Below are 20,552 nucleotides of genomic sequence, written 5' to 3'. Positions count from 1 at the left end.
AAACTACAAATCTAATAAATGTAGCCTTGGTGAGAATCGTATGCATTTTCAGACGGAATTTCCATACAGGTGCATCCCTAAAATAAAAGAAGTTACTAAAATATTTATGTTGACATTTTTTAAACTAAAGCATTATGTAATACATTGCAAACATAGTTTGATGCTTAAAGAAAACAGTTGTTTTGCAGTGCATTTCTCCCTCAGCCTCATGTTTCTACATGCACACCTGGCAAGGCAACAATTGTTTGTGTTTTGATGCCTTCCTTGTGTATTGATGGAGCACAAGAGGTTGCTTGTGCATACAAATATATCCAGTATCTCATTGGCATTTCAAAAAAGGGAAAACAAAAAGGTGTGCTTATCCATCTGTCTGAAAATGTGCAGCACTGTGTGTCAGTCCAGACTCCACATCGAAGGATGTGCTAGAACAGTGACCATTGCAGCTGCGACTGCCTCAAATTTGTTTTGGCCATTTGTGTTCTGCTTGGCTGAAATGACTGATATAATCATCTGCGATGTGCACTGACATGGCAGACAGCTCTCTCCAATGAATGAGAGAATGAGAGAGCCTCACATCGAGCCATAATGGCAGGTGATGAGTTGCTCATGCTGGTTCAGAATCACTCAGGTTGTCTTGGTGTGCTAAATGAAAGCAGAACATTTTGTTTGCCTGTCTTTATTTTCTAATATCCATAAGCGTAAAGCTAAAAAAAAAAAAGCTTTAATTTTTTTTCATCCACAAATCTTACGAGAGATGAGCTTAAGCGAAGATAAAGAAGGCCTTCCCTGTGATCCGACTGGGAGGTCCCAACATGCACAACACAAAATGTACCTTCTCAACCGTGTCATAAAGTTAGATGCGGCTTTCAGAAACTCTCTTTCAACTTTCCACTAATCGAAAGGGACGCTGCTGTTTTTCTGGCTGTTGTAATCTCTGTTCTGCACTCCTGAGAAGGATGAGGTGGAAAAAATAACAAACGCAGAGCGTGATTGTGCAGGCGGTGGGAGTAACGCTGGGCCACTGAAAATGGCAGCTGTCAAGGCAAGCTGACAGGGAGAGGAACTAGCGCAGGCCCTTGCTGTCTGAAGACTTTGTCACATTGCAGTAGAAACCTCAAGGAGTTCAGAGGAGATGCGTGGTGGCAAGCTTGTCATATTTATTAAGGAGATATTTCCCCAACATGTGAACTCATGTGTGACCACCTAAGTAATTGCATTTAAAGGAGGATTTTCTTTTTCAGTGTGTGCTACTGTTAAGGGAATCTTTGTTTACATTATTTTGCAGTGTTTTTAAATTTGTGTATGTGTATTACATTGAAGTTCAGATGCCCTGTAGAACTCACAAATGAATGGAGTTGAATTAGTGACAAATGTGTCTCACAGTGTACCCAAAATGCTTGATAGCTTAGTTGAACTGATAGCAAAGAACAGTACACTGTAACAAATTGCTGTAGATTCTACAGCAAAATTCTACAGAAATTTATTGTTTTATCATTTTACAAGTTATTACTGTAATTCGCAATGCATTATGGGTCAAAAAGAGTATTACAGTTGTTAACTGTATATTTCCCTGTCAACTGTAAATTGATTTACAGGTAAGAGGTGTTTTCACTGTATTTCATACGTTTTACAACAATTTACTGTGGTGTGGCATTATGGGATTGCGCGGGCTGAATGTTTGAAAACTGGTGGACTGGAGCAGCTGCAGGGCAAGAAGAGTTGAAGAGAAAAGGCACTTACTACATTTTTGGTAAGTTAACTTAAATTTACGTCCATAAATATTACAATCTACTGTATTACTAAATGCTGTTTGCGATTCATATTTTGAATATAATTCATAACATAGGCATGTCAGATGCAATTAATTTTATCGACTTGTTAACAACTGCGTGTTATCAGGACATTTAGTGGGATGTAAAGTGTTTGATTCCAATACTTTTCCCAGCCGAAACTATACGTTTATTTAGTAAAGGAATGTGTCTTTAATTTTAAATTTCTTGTTGCAGGCGAGGCATAGAATCGCGACGGCGCGCGCCATTACAGTGGTGAGACGAAGCTGAACTGTTACAAGGTAAAACCATCGTAAATGTTATGGACAAATGCTGCAGTTTGTTTGTTATAGTTTTATTCGCATTTGCTCTAGATAGTATTTTTTTAGAGCATTTGCAGTTTGGCAGACAAGACAAATCCACTGAAGTGTTGGTGAGACAAAACTATACGCACGTAGCCTACAGTTAGCTTTCTTGACGAAAAACATTAGAATATGATATTAACATCGTTGGATACGTTCATATTACAATGTCAGACGCAATTAATATCGACTTGTTAACAACTGCGTGTTATCAGGACATTTAGTGGGATGTAAAGTGTTAGATTCCAATATTTTTTCCCCCGAAACGTTACGTTTATTTTGTGTCTTTAATTTTAAATTTCTTGTTGCAGGCGAGGCATCGCGACGGCGCGCGCCATTACAGTGGTGAGAGACGAAGCTGAACTGTTACAAGGTAAAACCATCGTAAATGTTATGGACAAATACTGCAGTTTGTTACAGTTTTATTCGCATTTGCTCACAAGAGAGTGTTTTTAGAGCAGTTGCAGTTTGGCAGACAAGACAAATCCAATGAAGTGTTGGTGAGACAAAACTATACGCACGTGCAGTTAGCTTTCTTGACGAAAAACATTACAATAGGCTATATGATATTAACATTGTTGCAATCTTTGTTGGATGCTGCCATTTTCTCATTTATTTCACCAGTTTTGAAACAGTGTTTAACAAATCCCTGCGTCATAACTAAATTCAAAATGACTGGCAAAAGATTTGAAAGTTCATTTTATTTTCTGTTCAAAGTTCCCATAGTTATCGTTTTCTTAATATAACTTGAACCTAAATCTAAATGAGAAATGTATTACTGTAAATTGTCAACATGAAAGCAATACCATTGTAGGTTTTACTAAGCAGCATATGAAAGGTCACAGTAATGTTCCAAACTGGTGTTTTACCTGTGGTGTAGGCCACCTGACTGTTCCCCTGCATTTACAAAATTTGCAGCTTTTAAGTCTCATCTATTTAGAGACTTTACAGGTTATCAAAAGTCTGGTAAAGGTACCAGATTTGACCAAATAGACACAACACTGATTTGCCAGATTTTGTTGTGGGGTTATATTTTGTTCTCTTACTGCATTTAATTACATTTACAATTGTTTCCTTTTAATTTTGTTTCTTGTAGATGTCAGCAACAGCAGCTGATGTGAAAAAAAAAGTTCTACACTTTCAGACTCTACGAGACTGACTGTCTTAGGTAATGTAGGTTCCCAAAATCTTTAAATTACTGGTACTTAATACATTTTGCCTGTTGTATTTTAGCATACATTTTTATAAAGTGTTTCTTATATGTATTATTTTTAGGTGAAATTCTCACTGCAACCCAGTGGATGCTGAGTATTAAGGGGCAAGTGGTTATGAATCCACACCCCAATTTTATGGCTGGATTTGCTGCTTTGTTGGCAACTTACTACAACTTTAATCTGGTGTACCAGCACGAGGCATCCTGCACACTTGGATTTGTTCAAAGGTAACAGTTTACTTAAATATAAATGTGTATATGTTAAAGGATTAGTTCACCCAAAAATTACATTTCTGTCATTAATTAACTACTGACCTTTGTTCATTTTCGGGAACACAAAATTAAGATGTTTTTGATGAAATCCTATAGGTTTCTGAACCACACATAGGCAGCAAAATCATTGCAACTTTCAAGGTCCAGAAACGCAGTTAAGACATTGTTAAAATAGACCATGTGACTACAGTGGATCAATCTTAATGTTATGAAGCCACGATAATACTTTTTGTGTGCAAACCCCCCCCAAAATAATGACTTTATTCAACAATCTCTTCTCTTCTGTGTCAGTCTCTGACGCTGTTAATTAAGTAAACACAGTGCAGCCCTTCCAGGTTCTACGTTAGAACAAAAAGTATTCTCATCACTTCATAACATTATGGTAAATCCTCTGGAGTTACATGGACTATTTTTATGATGTTTTTACTACCTTTCTGGGCCTTGAAAGTTGTAATGACGTTGTGGTCTATGTGTGGTTCAGAAACCTCTCCGATTTGATCAAAAACATCTTAATGTGTGTTCCTGAAAATGAAAGGTCAGTAGTTAATTAATGACAGAAATGTCATTTTGGGGTGAACTAACCCTTTATAATAGATTAGTAGTGCAGCAAATGCTTATTGTAAAGTGGTATATTTTCATTAGTCTGCACATGTCATGCTCCTAAAGCTTCTGCTTGTGTTTTTCTGACTGATTTTTGTGCAGATGTTTTGTTGGAATCAACCCATCCACTGGTACCAAGACAGTCAAAACAAGTGGAAAGACCTCAGAGAAGAGGAACAACAGTCAATCCTCATGTGTCTACTCTTCTCAGAAGGCTAATGGACTTTGAGTGGTTAAGCATGTAAGTTGTCAAATGTACAGTGCTGGTCAGAATTATTTGCCCCCTTGGTAAATATGATCAAAGATGGCTGTAAAAAATAAATCTGCATTGTTAATCCTTTTGATATTATATTTAAAACATCTGCAAAAATGTAACCTTTCATCGAAGTAAAATAATTGAAAGTGGGGGGGAAATCACATTATGAAATAAATGTTTTTTCTCCAAAACACGTTGGGAACAATTATTTGCCCCTTTTATTAAATATGTTTGCAACCTCCTTTTCCCAAGATACCAGCTCTGAGTCTTCTCCTATAATGCCTGATGAGTTTGGAGAACACCTGACAAGAGATCAGAGACCATTCCTCCACACAGAATCTCTCCAGAACCTTCAGATTCCCAGATCCATGTTGGTGCTTTTCAGTTCAGTCCACTCATTTTCTATAGGGTTCAGGCCAGGGACTGGGATGGCCATTGCAGATCTTGGTTTTGTGCTCAGTGACCCATTTTTGTTTTGATTTTGATATTTGTTTTTGGATCACTGTCCTGTTGGAAGATCCAAACATGGCCCGTTATAAGATTTCTAGCACAGTCTGTTAGGTCTCATCTGACCATAGAACCCGTCCCGTTTGACGTTCCAGTCGTGTCAGGTACTTTTCAAACGTTCTATGGTCAGATGAAACAAAAAAAATTTGCTTTTTTGGCAGCAAACACTTAAGATGGGTTTAGTGCACACAAGGATAAAAATGAAATACTCTGCTGTATCTTTAATGCTGTGGGCCTAATTTTCTGCCAGAGGTCCTGGACATCTTGTTCAGAGACATGGCATCATGGATTGGATCAAATACCAACAGATGAAAAATCAAAACCTAACAGACTGTGCTATAAATCTTATAACGGGCCATGTTTGATGTCATGATCCAAAAACAAATATCAAAATCAAAACAAAAATGGGTCACTGAGCACAAAACCAAGATCTGCAATGGCCATCCCAGTCCCTGGCCTGAACCCTATAGAAAATGAGTGGACTGAACTGAAAAGCACCAACATGGATCTGGGAATCTGAAGGTTCTGGAGAGATTCTGTGTGGAGGAATGGTCTCTGATCTCTTGTCAGGTGTTCTCCAAACTCATCAGGCATTATAGGAGAAGACTCAGAGCTGGTATCTTGGGAAAAGGAGGTTGCAAACATATTTAATAAAAGGGGCAAATAATTGTTCCCAACGTGTTTTGGAGAAAAAACATTTATTTCATAATGTGATTTCCCCCCCACTTTCAATTATTTTACTTCAATGCAAGGTTACATTTTTGCACATTTTTTAAATATAATATCAAAAGGATTAACAATGCAGATTTATTTTTTACAGCCATCTTTGATCATATTTACCAAGGGGGCAAATAATTCTGACCAGCGCTGTAAACAAAAAGAGCAGAAATGTTTGTTTTAACAGATGTGAGTTAACCATAATGCCATTCTGTTGATTGAGCTTAAAGGATTAGTTAACTTTTAAAAAAACTTTTGCTGATAATTTACTCACCCCGATGTCATCCAAGATGTCCATGTCTTTCTTTCTTCAGTCGAAAAGAAATTAAGGTTTTTTATGAAAATATTTCTCCATATAATGGACGTCAATGGTCCCCAAACGGTTCAAGGTCCAAATGACTGTGTCAGTGCCGCTTTAAACGATACCAGACGATGAATACGGGTCTTATCTAGCGAAACTCTCGGTCATTTCAAAAATAAATAAAAAAGTTTAAGTTTTATAAGCACAAATTCTCGCCTTGCTCTGTTCTGTGATGCGCGTTCGTGACGTCACGTAATACGCAGTTACGCTGTAAAGGTCTCGCTTCTATGAAAAGTAAAACATTTTTGTCCTGACGAAAATTTTCTTTTAGGCTTTTTAATATTACAACACCCAGGATACGCACACGAAATGGGCATTTTAAACGATAAACTGACACAAAGACATTTGAATATGTGTGTATGGTCCTCCTTCCGCACATTTGTAAACACTCGGTACGTCAAGCGTGCCCTTTTCAACGTAATTGCGTATTACGTGACGTCACGAACGCGCATCACAGAACCAAGCAAGGTGAGCGTTTGTGCTTATAAAACTTAAACTTTTTTATTTATTTTTGAAATGACCGTACGTTTCGCTAGATAAGACCCTTATTCATCGTCTGGTATCGTTTAAAGCCCTTTGAAGCGGCACTGACACTGTCATTTGGACCTTGAACCGTTTGGGGCCCATTGACGTCCATTATATGGAGAAATGTTTTCATCAAAAACCTTAATTTCTTTTCGACTGTAGAAAGAAAGACATGGACATCTTGGATGACATCGGGGTGAGTAAATTATCAGCAAAAGTTTTTTTTTAAAGTGAACTAATCCTTTAAAGGGATAGTTCACCCAAAAAATTTAAATTCCGTCATCATTTACTCACCCCCATGTTGTTCTAAACCTGTATGAGATTCTTTCTTCAGCTGAACACAAAAGATGATATTTTGAAGAACGTTGGTAACCAAACAGTTGATTGTAGCCATTTACTTTCAATTGTCTGGTTACCAAAATTCTTTAAAATATCATCTTTTGTGTTCAACAGAAGAAAGAAACTAATACAGGTTTGGAACACATTGAGGGTGAGTAAACAGAATGATGACAGAATTTGAATTTTTGGATGAACTTTTCCTTTAACTTTTATTGAACCCAGAATCTTGCTTTTAAGTCTTACAAGTTATTTGTAGTTATTTTGTGACTGATTTTGAAAATATTTTCTGTACTTGAAAAGTAAAATTGTTGTTACCTGTCTTGCAGTATTTGCTTATTATTTTAATAAATATTTTTTAACAACAGCTTTGACTTTCTGTTTTATTTTTTTATGTGTATTTTAATGCTTTTACATCAATATAATGGTAAATAATAGAGTATAGTTTACTGTTAAAATTATTCTTTTCAGCTTTTTAAATGTTAAACTATTACAGCATCTTCTTGAATTTTGGGGGTATTTACAGGATTTTATTGGCAATTTTTTTGCCAGGTAAATATTGTACTTTAGAGAAATTACAAAAAAATGCTGTAAAATATAATTACAGGATTTTATTGGCAACTTTATTGCCAGGTAAATACTGTACTTTAGTGAAATTACAAAATATTGCTGTAAAATAAAATACAAGTTTAATTCAATGTTACTGTAAAAAAACCTACTAATTACTGTATTTTATATACAACAATTACCTGTAAATTGATTTACAGTATTATACTGTAATCAATTTTACAGCAATTACCAACATTTTTACAGGACTTTATTGGCAACTTTTTTGCCAGTAAATTCCTGTAATTTCTACAGGAAATTTTTTACAGTGTACATTGCTGTATATGCACTCAAATGAGGCTTTAATACAATAACATTTAACACAACTGATTGCAAAGACATGACAGCACTATACATTTCAGAATGTGGAAAAGTGCCCAGGGCAAATGTAACTGGAACATGTACTGTAAGAATAATGTTTGGTTTTGTATTACGTCATCTAGTCTGTCATGAACTTATTTCTTTGCAAGTGTATTTCCACAAAGGGACATATCAATATATTACAACATTTACTTATGACTGATAATTCTCTTTTTCACATTTTGTAACCCCCTTCAAATTACTTATTGGCGTGACTGAAGCTGCATTATTAATTGGATTTTATTTATTCTTTATTGATTGGGTCTCCACATCTGCTTAAGAATATAGTGTTACTTATTTAATCATGCAGGCTATATTTTTTACAAGAACACATAATTATATTCAAGTGCCTTGTGAAGGAAAATAAGGAAGTAAATACCTTTCACATTGTTTGTGTATGTGTTGTTTTTATTGCTGTTGTTTATCCACTAGTGCCTAGGAGACATGTTGTGATGTGACGGAGATGGAAAAAGTAAAGATAGCTGGAGTAGAACACTGACTTTTATCTACAGAGCTTTGGACAGGAAGTTGAAGAAACAATCAGGAGAAGCAGGTGTCATTTGATGGACAAAGCTGCCAGCACAGGCTGCTTGTCAAGAGAGTAAACAAAGAGAGAGACAGAGAGAGAAGAAATGATATATTCAAATTGTGCTGAGAGACAGATTTTAATTTGCTTGTTCCCTGACTCCTTTCAACTGTTGTTCACTAGGCAGAGAGATGACAGATCTGTTGGTGTGGTTCATCAAATTATTTCATATGAGCTGAAATGGAAATAGTGAAATCGTGTAACTTTGTAAAGTGCAAATATACAGTGTTTGTGAAAGTATTCGTACCCCTTCATAGTCTAGTCTACAGGCACCCAGACACTGACTGTACAGGAACACGAGGTGAGACAGGTGTTCAAGTCAGGGAGTCCGAGGAAGGCTGAAGGCCCTGATGGAGTGCTTGGAAAGGTACACAAGGCTTGTGCCTACGAACTTGCTGCTGTCTTTACAAACATTTTTAATCTGTCCCTGTCACAAGCCATCGTTCCACCCTGACTTAAATAAGCCATTATCATCCCGGTCTTTATCACCAACACAGAGGGACATATGTCCGGATACTCTTCATTGTTTATAGTTCTGCGTTCAATACCATCATACTGGACATACTGATCAGGAAACTCCTACACCTGGGTCTCTCCACTCACATCTGCACCTGGATTATGGATTATCTCACTAACCGCCCTCAGTTTGTCAGGCTCGGTCTTCAACTCTCCTCAGCCCTCACTCTCAGCACCGGTTCCCCACAGGGATGTGTGCTGAGTCCACTACTCTACTGACTCTATACATATGACTGTATCCCCACACACTCCTCCAGTCACATTATAAAATTCGCAGATAAGTGATTGGACTCATTTCTGGAGGCGATGAGTCTGCCTAAAATGACGTGGTCCGAAAACTGACGTTGTGGTGCTCTGAAACCAACCTGCCGTTAAACACAAAGAAAACTAGAGAACTTATCTTGAACTTCAGGAAGTGCAAAGCTACTTAAAATTCGTACCAACCCCAGGCTTTTGAACGGTAGTGTATGTGACAATTTGCACCGGTCTACCACATTATATAAATAATTTGTTTTACACTGCAATTTATCCAGCCTTTTAACAGAGAAAATCAATAAAATGCTATAGCCAGTTGTGGTATCCTCTTGTCATGCACGCCTGAGCGCTCTCCTCTTCCGACATCTTTTACCTGCTCTGATTGAGTCTTTCTTACAGGTCAATCCTCATGAACCCAGTCCTGTCTGCTTTGATTTTCCCCTATTCAGTCCTACTTGGGCACGTTCACGGACGCCTGCTCCACGTAGAAGAGGAAGGACGAGCAGGCACTCTGCAGAATCCTCTCATTAAGATGACAGGCCCAACCATGGCAACAATTAACTCCATTCAGCCACAATTCATCCCTCTTTTCAGGGTGCAGAGAAGAGATGAGAGGAGACATGCAGGTCAGACTTAGCTGAGTGTTAGCCTCACTCTGGGAAAGATTATCTGAGGTACTGACGGTATGAATGACACTGATGGCGGTCTGTCTGCAGCATATCCAACAGGATATCCCGTTTCTGGGATGAACTGGCCCATGGGGTGCACTGGGACTTCCTGGTGGTTCGTTCAACTTATGTGTTGTCAAAACAAATTATATACAAAGTACAAATTATAGATTTATAGATTTTAAGGCAAGATAAAGACCCCATCAGTACAGCCCCATGCGGTGCGGGTCAAATTAATCCATTTAAATGAATACCTATTTATTGACAATTCCTAATTATTAATTATTTAAATTTATATGATCATATTGCACTATAAATGGCACTACTCTTAAACAGTTTCAAAATTTTAAATTACATTTAAATGACTAAATATTAACATGTGCACAAATCCATCACGTACAGTAGCAAAGAATCAGAGGGTTTCATACCAAAAAGATGTCTCTTTTGTGTGTTTGAATCTATATACCTATTGTTTTTTGCCGTTGTTTACGGTTTCATGGGAGAAGAAAATGTTGCCTGAAATTATGGATACCGTTGTTGTTTTTTGTTATGGACTCCTCTCATAATGAGTTTCAACACCTCAGTGCATTTCACAATTAGTTGAATTGTTTTCCCTGTCATTTCCAATTATTCTTACCACTAAAATGTCCATGACAAACCAACGGAATAGAACTTTTATGAAATTTTCAGTACATCACCATAATCAAGCATGTAAAACACAAACAGTGTTTACACTACCATACCACTTCAGATCCATCATCTGGATATATTACAATTATCTATATAATCCAAGTTAATTATGAAGATTTGACTGTTTGATTCATGGCCTTATTAAAAATTCATGGTCTATGGTGGTTTCTGCAACTCAAAGAATGATATGATATGTAGCCTACTGCACTTTGCATAACTCCATCAGTAGCCTAAATTACATTTGTTTTCAAGAGTTGTAATCTTGAAAACAAAGAAAATGTAAATAAAAAATCCATCGACGCTGGTAATTATGGCAATTAAAAAAGTGAATGAAACTTAATTAATTGTGCCCTGTCATGGCACCGTGGAAAAGCAGACTTGTAAAACAATTATTTACCCCAATAACAGACCTCCAAATAAATGTTCTCAGAAGCCTATTGTTACGACTTAGCTCCAAAAAAGGCCGCAACAAAGAAAGGGGCACACATTGCTGTTACTTTTACCACAACATTTATTAACAGAGAAGAACCGAAACTAAACCAAACAGGTGGGAATATGCCATCAGTCAGATCAGTGGTGTAGAGTACAGTGTAGGCATGAAGTAAGAAGTAATGTAATAGGTAATGTATGTCTCTAGATGTCACAACAACACAAACTATTGATTAATTATTGATTAGCATTACCAAACATGGACGTTTTATTATTGTTTTAATTTAATACTGTGAAGCTGCTTTGATACAATCTGTATTGTGAATCAACGGGGCCTCTCATACCGGATCGTCACACCTATATTATTATTATTATTATATTTATTGATTTAGCAGACACTTTCATTCAAAGCAGTTTGCAAATGAGGAATTCATAAATAGATCATCCAAATAATAATAATTATTTATAATAATAATAATTAGAAGAAAAATAAACGTTTATGACCTGGAGATTTTTCTTAGCAAAGATTGTTAATAATAATAATAAGTTAATTATAGAGAAACGATAAATACATTTCATTTTTTCTTAAATACAAGGCTCATTTTAAGCAAAGTCACAGATCATGCTGTGAAGCAAAAAAAACTGGTAGAGTTACAAATGGCATAAAACAGGAAGTGGTTTTATGGAAGTGGTTTTCTATTTTGGCAAATCTATTAGCTTATCTTTGCTTGGTTTCTTCAAGCACAACCTCTTTTTGATAATTTACCAAATTTAGTGTGAATACATTATCTTCAGGGCTTATTTTACGCACATAAAAATTCCCCCACGCAGATCACACAAAACATGACTCAAGGCCATCTTGCCACATACAGGAGTTAACACAGGACTTATCTATTTACTGTCTGCAATCAAAATGCAATCACTGTTAAATAGAGTAGCCTATCCCTACTAAATACAATCAGTATCCCACAGAAAAGAAAGCAATGTGTCTTTTATAGTCCTATTCAAATACACATCCTGTTTGAGGATAACAGCTGCTGGGCGTGTGTGTGCGTTTGTGCGCGCGCGCGCGAGCGAGCCAAACAGCATTTTGACCTCAAAACCCTTTTGAACATCTGGGCGGATGCGCATGCGCATGCGCATGAAAAATTAGGTGAACTACTCGAACTCGCAAGCAACTTTTCAAACAATTACGTTACTCTGCCTTTTTTCCTGTTATGAAAAAGGTGACAGCAGCTTGTCAGTTTAGGGGTGGTGTAAAACGGATAAGTGAAGAAATCAGATGTAGTGACGTTGCATATGCTATGTTGCACAGGAAGAAGTTGAACTTTTCTGCAACGCTATAAAGTGGAGTATGTTGCTCCAGACCGGCGGACATAGCGTTTTTGTTTTGAACCTGACATTGCTTTTATGTCATTTTATATAAGAAAACGTCATTCAAGTCGGTTTTAGGACCATTCTTATGATTTTTATCCCGCGGATGCATAATTCGTCATGACAAAGGAAACTCTCAGGACCGTGGCAACCACGACGCTTTTCTTCTGTTTTTGTTTTTCATCTTTTAAAGCAGAGATCCCTTCTTGCCACGGCGCCTACGACCTTTACTTTGTTTTAGACCGGTAAGTAACGTTACTCTGAAATTTTTATGTATTTCAAGACTAAATATATACTTATGGTGCATAAAGTTACTGTTTATAGGGTTGCATATTGTTTACACAATACATAGACTCGCTTTCGTAAGTATGGTGTGAATAATGTCCGTGTCAGCTATTTCAAAGTTTGACCTGATTTTACATGTGCCAGTCACTACTGGGGACTAGCACCATCCAGGGGCCACACAGCAAGACACTTGGCTGGAAAAATACTTGTTGAGTCTTACACAGTTTTGATTGATACAGGGATTGATGATTGTAAAAGCTGCGTGCAGAGGAGAAACGCTGTCATCTTGTGTTTCTGAAGTCTTGATTGTGACTGTCTGTCTGTCTGTCTAATAGATGTACATGTTCAAAAAGACGAACTGGCTATCTGCTTGTCTGTCTGCCTGTCATCTGTAATGTTTCATATTTAATTTACACCCCTTTGAGAATAGTTGTTGGCCTCAGTGCAGTCCACAGGATGATGGCACTGATATGATCTTTGCTCTGATATGCTCAGGCATAATGACCAGTCAAAGAATAGCAGATCCGGCCTTGAGTATATGTGCCCGGAATGAAACTTGCCTTTACACCTCCAGATCATTCCTTATATTACATTTGGTTTGATGTTCTCTGATGGTCCCACCAAAACTTATAGATTCTCTGACCTTGGCTTCATACAAGGAAGAAGACAATGCATAAAAAATTATTTTCTAATTACCTATCGCTTGTGTTTTATGTTCTCAGCACATGCAGTGGACTATAATTATTAGTTCATTACCCTGTAGCTATTACATCAAGGGCACATTTTACACACCTTTTTTCATTAAAGATTGCATTGAGGTTAATGTCGCAGAAGTCCACTTTCATGGATTTTATGTTGTGAAATGTACAGATTTCTCATATATTGAGAAATTATTATGAAAGCATCTCCGTATATCTACAGTTGCATTCTGGCTATGCGTTCATTGATAGCTCTGCTTGATTGATTTTATGTTGATTTGTGTGGTGTTCTGTTCACTGTATTTGCTCTGGCTTTTGAGTCCTAGCTTGGCAAAAGTTGTGTTTTTTGTTTACGCAATTTTTTTTAAATATTTTTTTTTTAAATATTGAAAATATAAAACGGTTGTTTTAAATGGTAATAATATTTCACAATATTACTGTTTTTTTTACTGTATGTTTCATCAAATAAATGTTGCCTTGGTGAGCATGATAGACTTGTAAAAATGTAGCCTATATATATTAGCATGGACATCGGCCCCTGACTAGCTTGATGTTTGGTGTTGGAATGATGCATTGTTTTTAGGACTGAGTGCTGCTGGGAACTGAAGTGGTCAGCAGTTAATAAAGTGCCTTGACTCAGTTTGTGTTGTGTGTTGGATGTAGACAGACTCCCCATTTTCTCTGAGATACACAAGGATTAACACTGAAGTGTAGCTGACTCAGCCTCTTTGCCACAGTGTAATCCACAACACAACTCTTACAGTAACCACATGAAGACATTTGACTTAAAGATTTAAGTATAATTGCCTCGAGCTGTGTTTTTTTTTTTTTTTTTTTTTTGCTGACATTGTTTTCCATGCTTCGTTACAGATCTGGAAGCGTGGGGGAAGACTGGGGTCAGATCTATGGCTTTGTCAAAAATCTTACAGAGAGATTTGTGAGGTAAATATTCTTGCTTTATTTTCTTTGATTATTTTATGTCAAGTCAGTTGTACAATAATGATTCTGAATGTAACTCCCAATCCACCACATCAAAGGAAGTCAGCCATAATAACTTGAATCAAAGCTAAACGCTAACTTGGCTACACAGCAGCTACACATCCGGTTCTGAGATGGCCCTACAGTGGGGGTGGGGGTGGGTCTAAACGTATAAAAAAAAATCGCCAGATGAATGTGAACTTATGTAACGTTGACTCAATGTATGTGCCAGTACAGACGGTAGCGACCTAGCCAGAAGAAAGCAGTCTGCTTGAGAAAATAGCAAAGGGAGCAGGTGGGAGTGGGTGGCAAGGAGGCTCAGTCTTCTGGGCTGTGAGAATGGCCATTTGCACTGCAACCATCCAACAGCACACTTATCCCTCACACATGAAAGGAGAAGACGCAGCCAATGTACTTTAAGTCATGAGTGCAGGAAGACCAGTGCAGTCTGCCATAGACTTTGATGGTCTTCTGTTGTGCCATGTGGTCTGTTTTAAAGCGTTGAATGGACCTGGTGTATAAGTATCTTTAAGAATTATCTCGAAAAGCTGTGCGAAGGGTTCCCGTGTTGTTTTATGGTGTAATAGGGGACCAACCCGAAAGATGACACATGTAGTTTACAACATGTCAGTTTATATCTTCAGGAACATTCAAGGTCAGTTCCTTTTCAGGGCAATTATTTGTTCACGCAGGGCATCGTAATACCATTTGGCGATTCATTATTATATTTATCACTCAATCAGCCTGTGAAATGTTCAGTCCTCCTGTCTGTTCTTCATTTGATTTTTGTTACCAAAATTTGGCAGCTTGAACACATTTGGATGTTCTCCCTGAGTATCTCATGTGGGGGATGGTTGTGGATTGGATGTCATTCTGAGTGAGAAAAAGCAGCACCTCTCCTTATGCTTTGTCCTGAGACCTGACTTCAAATGTGTAGAGGAACCCAACATGTTCCTATGCTGTATCAGCTTTCGTGACAGAAGGTTGTGAAAAAGACCAACTGCTTCATTGAAATGTACTTGTCATAATCAGCTATAAATTTGTTGTCAGATTATGTATCAGTTCCCTCTGAGATTTTTTTTTTATTCCAATATCATTAAGACACAAAATCCCAGTTTTTTGTAAACCAGCAGTTTTGTAAATGCATGATAGCATCCGTGTTGTTATTGTTAACTAAAACTAAAACTATTGAAATAAAACTGAAATAAAATAAAATATCAAAAATAATTTTTTTTTTTTTTTTGCTTTGGCAACTAACTGAAATTAAATGCTTAAGTTGAATTGTTAAAATGACTAAATCTAAAACTGAAATAAAAATAAAGATAAATATATATATATAAGCCATTTCAAAAATGGAATACATTTTGAATCGCATGAACAAAGAAACATACCATAATTAATGTCCTTGTTGTACTTTTTGAAAATTGACATAGAGCCAAAATGCACATCTTTATTGCATCACTGTTTTCCAGAAAAATTGTGTTGCTGCATGTTTGTCCTATTCGTATTGCGAAAGGTAGGAGGAATAAATATAGGAAGTGACAGGTATAAATATAATCACCAACAGGATGTATGCATGAATCACACATGACAACCTGTTTCCTGTCTGTATATCAATTAATCACTTCCTTGGTCCAAGCAGAAGAGGGTTTTTTTCCCAGTCACAAGCTTTTATTAGCTAGTTACATTGGCTATCTAACTCATAAACCAACTCTGACGATTGCGAAAGGAACATGAGGACATCAAGACTTTCAACATCACAGGATTTCTCTGATAGCATCATTTGCACCAATGCTTGTATTTAGCTTTATTATTAAAGTATAAATATATAAGTCACTTCTGAAGAGCTTTTTTACTGTGGTACAAAAAAAGAGATGTGTATAACTAGAATGTGCAGCTGTACTTGATTTTCCATTTGTCACTCATCTACAGCGTTTTTCCATTTTTCTCATATTTTTTCATTCCAGTCCAAATATGCGAGTGTCCTTCATAGTGTTTTCATCAAAAGCAGAGCTTGTGTTACCGCTCACTGGAGACAGGTATGGAATCAGGCTTGCATGAATTATTTGCAGTCCCTACTGTAAGAAAGCTAGTAACACGCCATGTGTTTGTGTTGTATAGTACATTAAAGACGAGTAAATATTTAATATATAGTGTAAAGGTTTCCTTCATATGTAGATGGGGTTCAATAACTTTTTAACATGACCAAGACATCATATTGCATGCACATACACATACGTACACTCATCAGAATATTTCTTGCTTTTCGTTATCAGGGTTAAAATCAATGATGGCCTGAGGATTTTAAATGAGGTCAACCCAGCAGGAGAAACCTATATGCATGAAGGAATTAAATTGGTAAATATATGAACAGACTCAAATACATTTGTACATTTGTACAATATTTTTTTTTTTAAAAAGAAGCAGCTTTTTTCATGTTTTGTGGACACAGGAGTGTATGAAACACTCAACTCAGCTTGACTGGCTGTATTTCCTGTACTTTAGTCTTTTACTAGAATAAACAAAATAAAACAGTAAACTGATTGGTTCCCCTCGTGACCATGATAAGGCATAATTACATCTATCTAAATAAACACTCCACATTCAGTGTCCTGAATCTGGGCTCAAGTTGAGTTCTGTGTAAGTCTTTATTACAATGATAGATAAATTATATAATTTTATACATTTACATAAATTACTGTGCATTTTTATCCCTGCAGTTTCTACCGATACAACTTTATAACCTCTCCTCCTTCTTTCCAGGCATCTGAACAAATGAAAGAACAACTTAACAAGTTCTCTAGTATCATTGTGGCTTTAACTGATGGAAAGCTTGAACCATATATCCATCAACTCACTAAGGATGAGGTGAGCTGTTATCTAACACTTTACATATTTTTTATAATTTTATAGCAACAAATGATTATGTTGTTGTGTTTATAGGCTGATATAGCAAAGACTTATGGAGCTCGTGTGTACTGTGTTGGCGTAAAGGACTTTGATGAAGAACAGGTAATGTTGGCATTCCAGCAGATTTCAAAATAATGTGGATACTACTACATGCATGCATAGAATCTATTTGCAAATAACACTTCAAATGCTCTCTAAAGCTCCACCAAGTGCAGGGGTTTTGCAGAGTTGCCTGCAATTGCAGGACTGCTGCTCTTTTCCTGTTTCTGTAGCAATGACAAACTGAGTTAAAGCAGAGGAAATGTCAGCACTTTTTTTTCTTGCTTGGCTATCAGCCCTGTTATTATTATCTTTCTATTTGCCTGCCAACAGCTCGCCGATGTGGCTGGTAATAAGGAGCAAGTGTTCCCAGTCAAAGGAGGCTTTCAAGCTCTCAAAGGCATCGTTAATTCGGTAAGTTCTCCATGCCAGGGGTTCCATCCCAAAAGGTGTGATATGCCTCTGAGGTTTTAGTCCAGGAGTTTTCAAAGTGGGCTAAACAAACTAGTTCCCTATGATTTACACAATGCAGAAATGTATAATTCTGAATGTCACATAATTTGGCAAATTTTGAATGAATAAATCAAATATACCCTTAAAGGGTCAGTTCACCCAAAACATTTCGTTCCAAACTTCCGTTCATCTTCGGAACACAAATGAAGATATTTTTAATTAAATCTGAGCAATTTCTGTCCTTCCATTGACAGCTACACAACTACCACTTTGACGCTTCAAAAAGTTCATAAAGAGATAGAAAATTAATCCATATGAATTGAGTGGTTTAGTCCAAATATTCTGAAGAGACATGATCGCTTTATATGATGAACAGATTGAATTTAGGCTTTTATTCACATATAAACATTCATCAGCGAAAATAAACAGAAGCTCAACCGAACTCGCTTGACAAGCCAGAACAAACCTCATTGGTTCTTGCAGAAGCTCAAATGTGCTGCTTAACACAAGAATGAACCTCATTGGTTCTCCCATGTCAAGGGAACATGCATGAGCTTCCATTTACCACAACTGATGTGTGCTTTGATGAATGTTTATATGTGAATAAAGGTCTAAATTAAATATGTTCAGCGTATAAAGAGATTTTGTCTCATCAGAAAATTTGGACTAAACCGCTCAATTCATATGAATTAGTTTTACAATCTTTTTATGAACTTTTTGAAGCGACAAAGTGGTAGTTGTGTAGCTACCAAGATGAACAAGACAAGGATGAACAAAAGTATTATGGGTTTGGAACAACATGAGGGTAAGTAAATGATGACAGAATTTTCATTTTTGTTGAGCTAACCCTTTAATTAAATTGTGATATGCATTAGTGTCTGTGAATATTAAGCTAAAAAATACTGCTATTTAAATATTAAGTCTGCATGTTCTGTTCTGTTCTGGTCTTTTCTGTTCTGCACGTCTTGTTCATGTTCTCTGTGTGAATGAGCGCCACAGGCAAGCATTTTCACATACTCAAGCACGCAAGATGCTCTTGGTGTTTTTAGCGTCTGCCGTCTCACTATATAAGGACATGAACACATGAACTTCATTTCCAGAGCTACTCTGAGAGTCACTTCAGCATTTCAACATTTCATTTGATATAACTATCATCATATTATATGCACACAGAACCTCAAAGGTCTTCACGACAACCCGTCAAAATAAAGGTTAGGTTTAACTTGAAGAAATTATAACAGAAATACATTATTATTGCACTGTATAATGTACTTCTCACAGTAATAACAACTAAAAATGTAGTAATAATACATTTTTCTTCCATGTTTTAATTTAATTTAAGAAATGTGGCACTTTGCCACAATATAAAATTAAGTGTTACATTTTCATTTGATCACATTTTTAAAATATTACATTTTTGAAATATTAGCCTTAATTTCATTATTGCCTTTTCGATAATACATTTTTATTAAAATCACTGTTATAATTATGAGGGGGTCTTTGTTTTTCTCCCATCTAAGGGGTCCCTGGCCCCAACAAGTTTGAGAACCCCTGTTTTAGTCGACTAAGACAGATCCATTATTAAGCAATCATTTAACCGACAATTTCTTTAAAGAGACTTGCACTAGACTTATTATGTAAACTGCCCTCTGGAGCAAAAAGGGGTTAAGTGCCTTACTCAAGGGAAAAATGCTGAGAGAAACTACAACAAGCCCCTATTTTTAACCCTTAAGCCACCCCAGTATTGAACTAAAGTAGAACATTTTAGCTATATCTTGTGTTCTTTGAAATAGACATATTTTTCAGTTAAAATTTGGCTTCAGACAGAGGCATGATGCTAAAGCAGTCCAGATATGTTATTTGACTAAAGTGAAGTTTTTTAAGTGCTGTTTTGTAAAGCAACTTTATAAAATGTAGCTTTTGAAAGCTCGAGCATCACTTGGTTGTATATTGTTGGTTATAAAGGACTCTGTGAAACAATGTGTTTGTAAAGCGGTTTCATCTTACATGATTCTGTTGACAATTCATTTGTGATACTTTCCATTTGCTTCATGATGCTTTGAAATGTTCCTTGTCATGGCATTTACCGATGATGCGGTTTAACATTGTAAACATGGTAAGAAGACTGAACATCATCTGCCATCAGTAAACCATCAACAGCTGAGGTCAGTGTTGTTGAACATGGGTGTGTTGTTTTGTGAGCACAGGAATCAGTTTCTGGGATATTTTTCAGGTTTAGTCATGCAAGACAAAAGACAGGACCTCAGGACCTATTGTTTTGTTCAGAAAAAAGACCCATCATCTCGTTACTTAGTTAGCTTGTTTGGCCAAATGGAGTTTCAGGCCCAGCAAAACATAGGCATTCTCTAGTGATTAGTAATCTTGGAGGCTGGGCTAGTTGGCCTCATGTTGCTCTCTGCTCAGATTTCCAGGATTTGAGATCATCTGTGCAGCTTTGCAGTCCGGGGCTAAAGTAGACTTAACAGAGATTTTGCAAAAAGCAAAAGCCTAAAGAATAGATTTATTCAGGCCTATTTTAATATTCCAAGAATGTTTTGATTGATGGCAGGTTTTTTTAATATTGTGTGGCCATATCATAATATTTGCATGATATGGTTGACTGGTGCATATCTACACTACTGTTCAAACGTTTGGGGTCAATACGATTTTTTTTAATTATTATTTTAAGAAATGTACTACAGTATTGCTCAAACAGACAGAAAGAACTAAGCACAATTTTCTGAGTAAAATACATAACGGTGACCCAATGGTGACGTGAAAGGGAA

At 36.6% G+C, this 20,552-nt stretch overlaps 1 protein-coding gene and 1 long non-coding RNA gene across 4 annotated transcripts in view; both read left to right on the top strand.

Moving 5' to 3' along the window:
• The window catches only part of antxr2a (ANTXR cell adhesion molecule 2a), a 115,141-nt gene that overhangs the window by 52,195 nt on the left and 42,394 nt on the right, over positions 1-20,552 (top strand). For 2 of the 3 annotated variants that reach the window (XM_079606733.1, XM_079606735.1), the window contains exons 3-8: positions 14,257-14,328; positions 16,332-16,403; positions 16,641-16,722; positions 17,128-17,232; positions 17,308-17,376; positions 17,647-17,727. In XM_079606733.1, coding sequence (XP_079462859.1) covers positions 14,257-14,328; positions 16,332-16,403; positions 16,641-16,722; positions 17,128-17,232; positions 17,308-17,376; positions 17,647-17,727 — 481 coding nt within the window. Of the gene's footprint in view, positions 1-12,138; positions 12,649-14,256; positions 14,329-16,331; positions 16,404-16,640; positions 16,723-17,127; positions 17,233-17,307; positions 17,377-17,646; positions 17,728-20,552 lie in introns of those variants that run through there. The other variant, XM_079606734.1, reaches the window with a different exon arrangement.
• On the top strand, positions 1,437-4,769 carry LOC306995927. Its single transcript, XR_013796950.1, has 6 exons — positions 1,437-1,750; positions 2,007-2,071; positions 2,443-2,504; positions 3,228-3,299; positions 3,407-3,572; positions 4,320-4,769. It is a non-coding gene; the product is annotated as an uncharacterized lncRNA (long non-coding RNA).

The sequence above is a fragment of the Phoxinus phoxinus genome (genome assembly GCF_949152265.1).
Source record: "Phoxinus phoxinus genome assembly, chromosome: 3".
Taxonomy (NCBI): Eukaryota; Metazoa; Chordata; class Actinopteri; order Cypriniformes; family Leuciscidae; genus Phoxinus; species Phoxinus phoxinus.
Note: the sequence above shows the minus strand (reverse complement) of the source record. Positions and strands in the feature narration are given on the sequence as shown.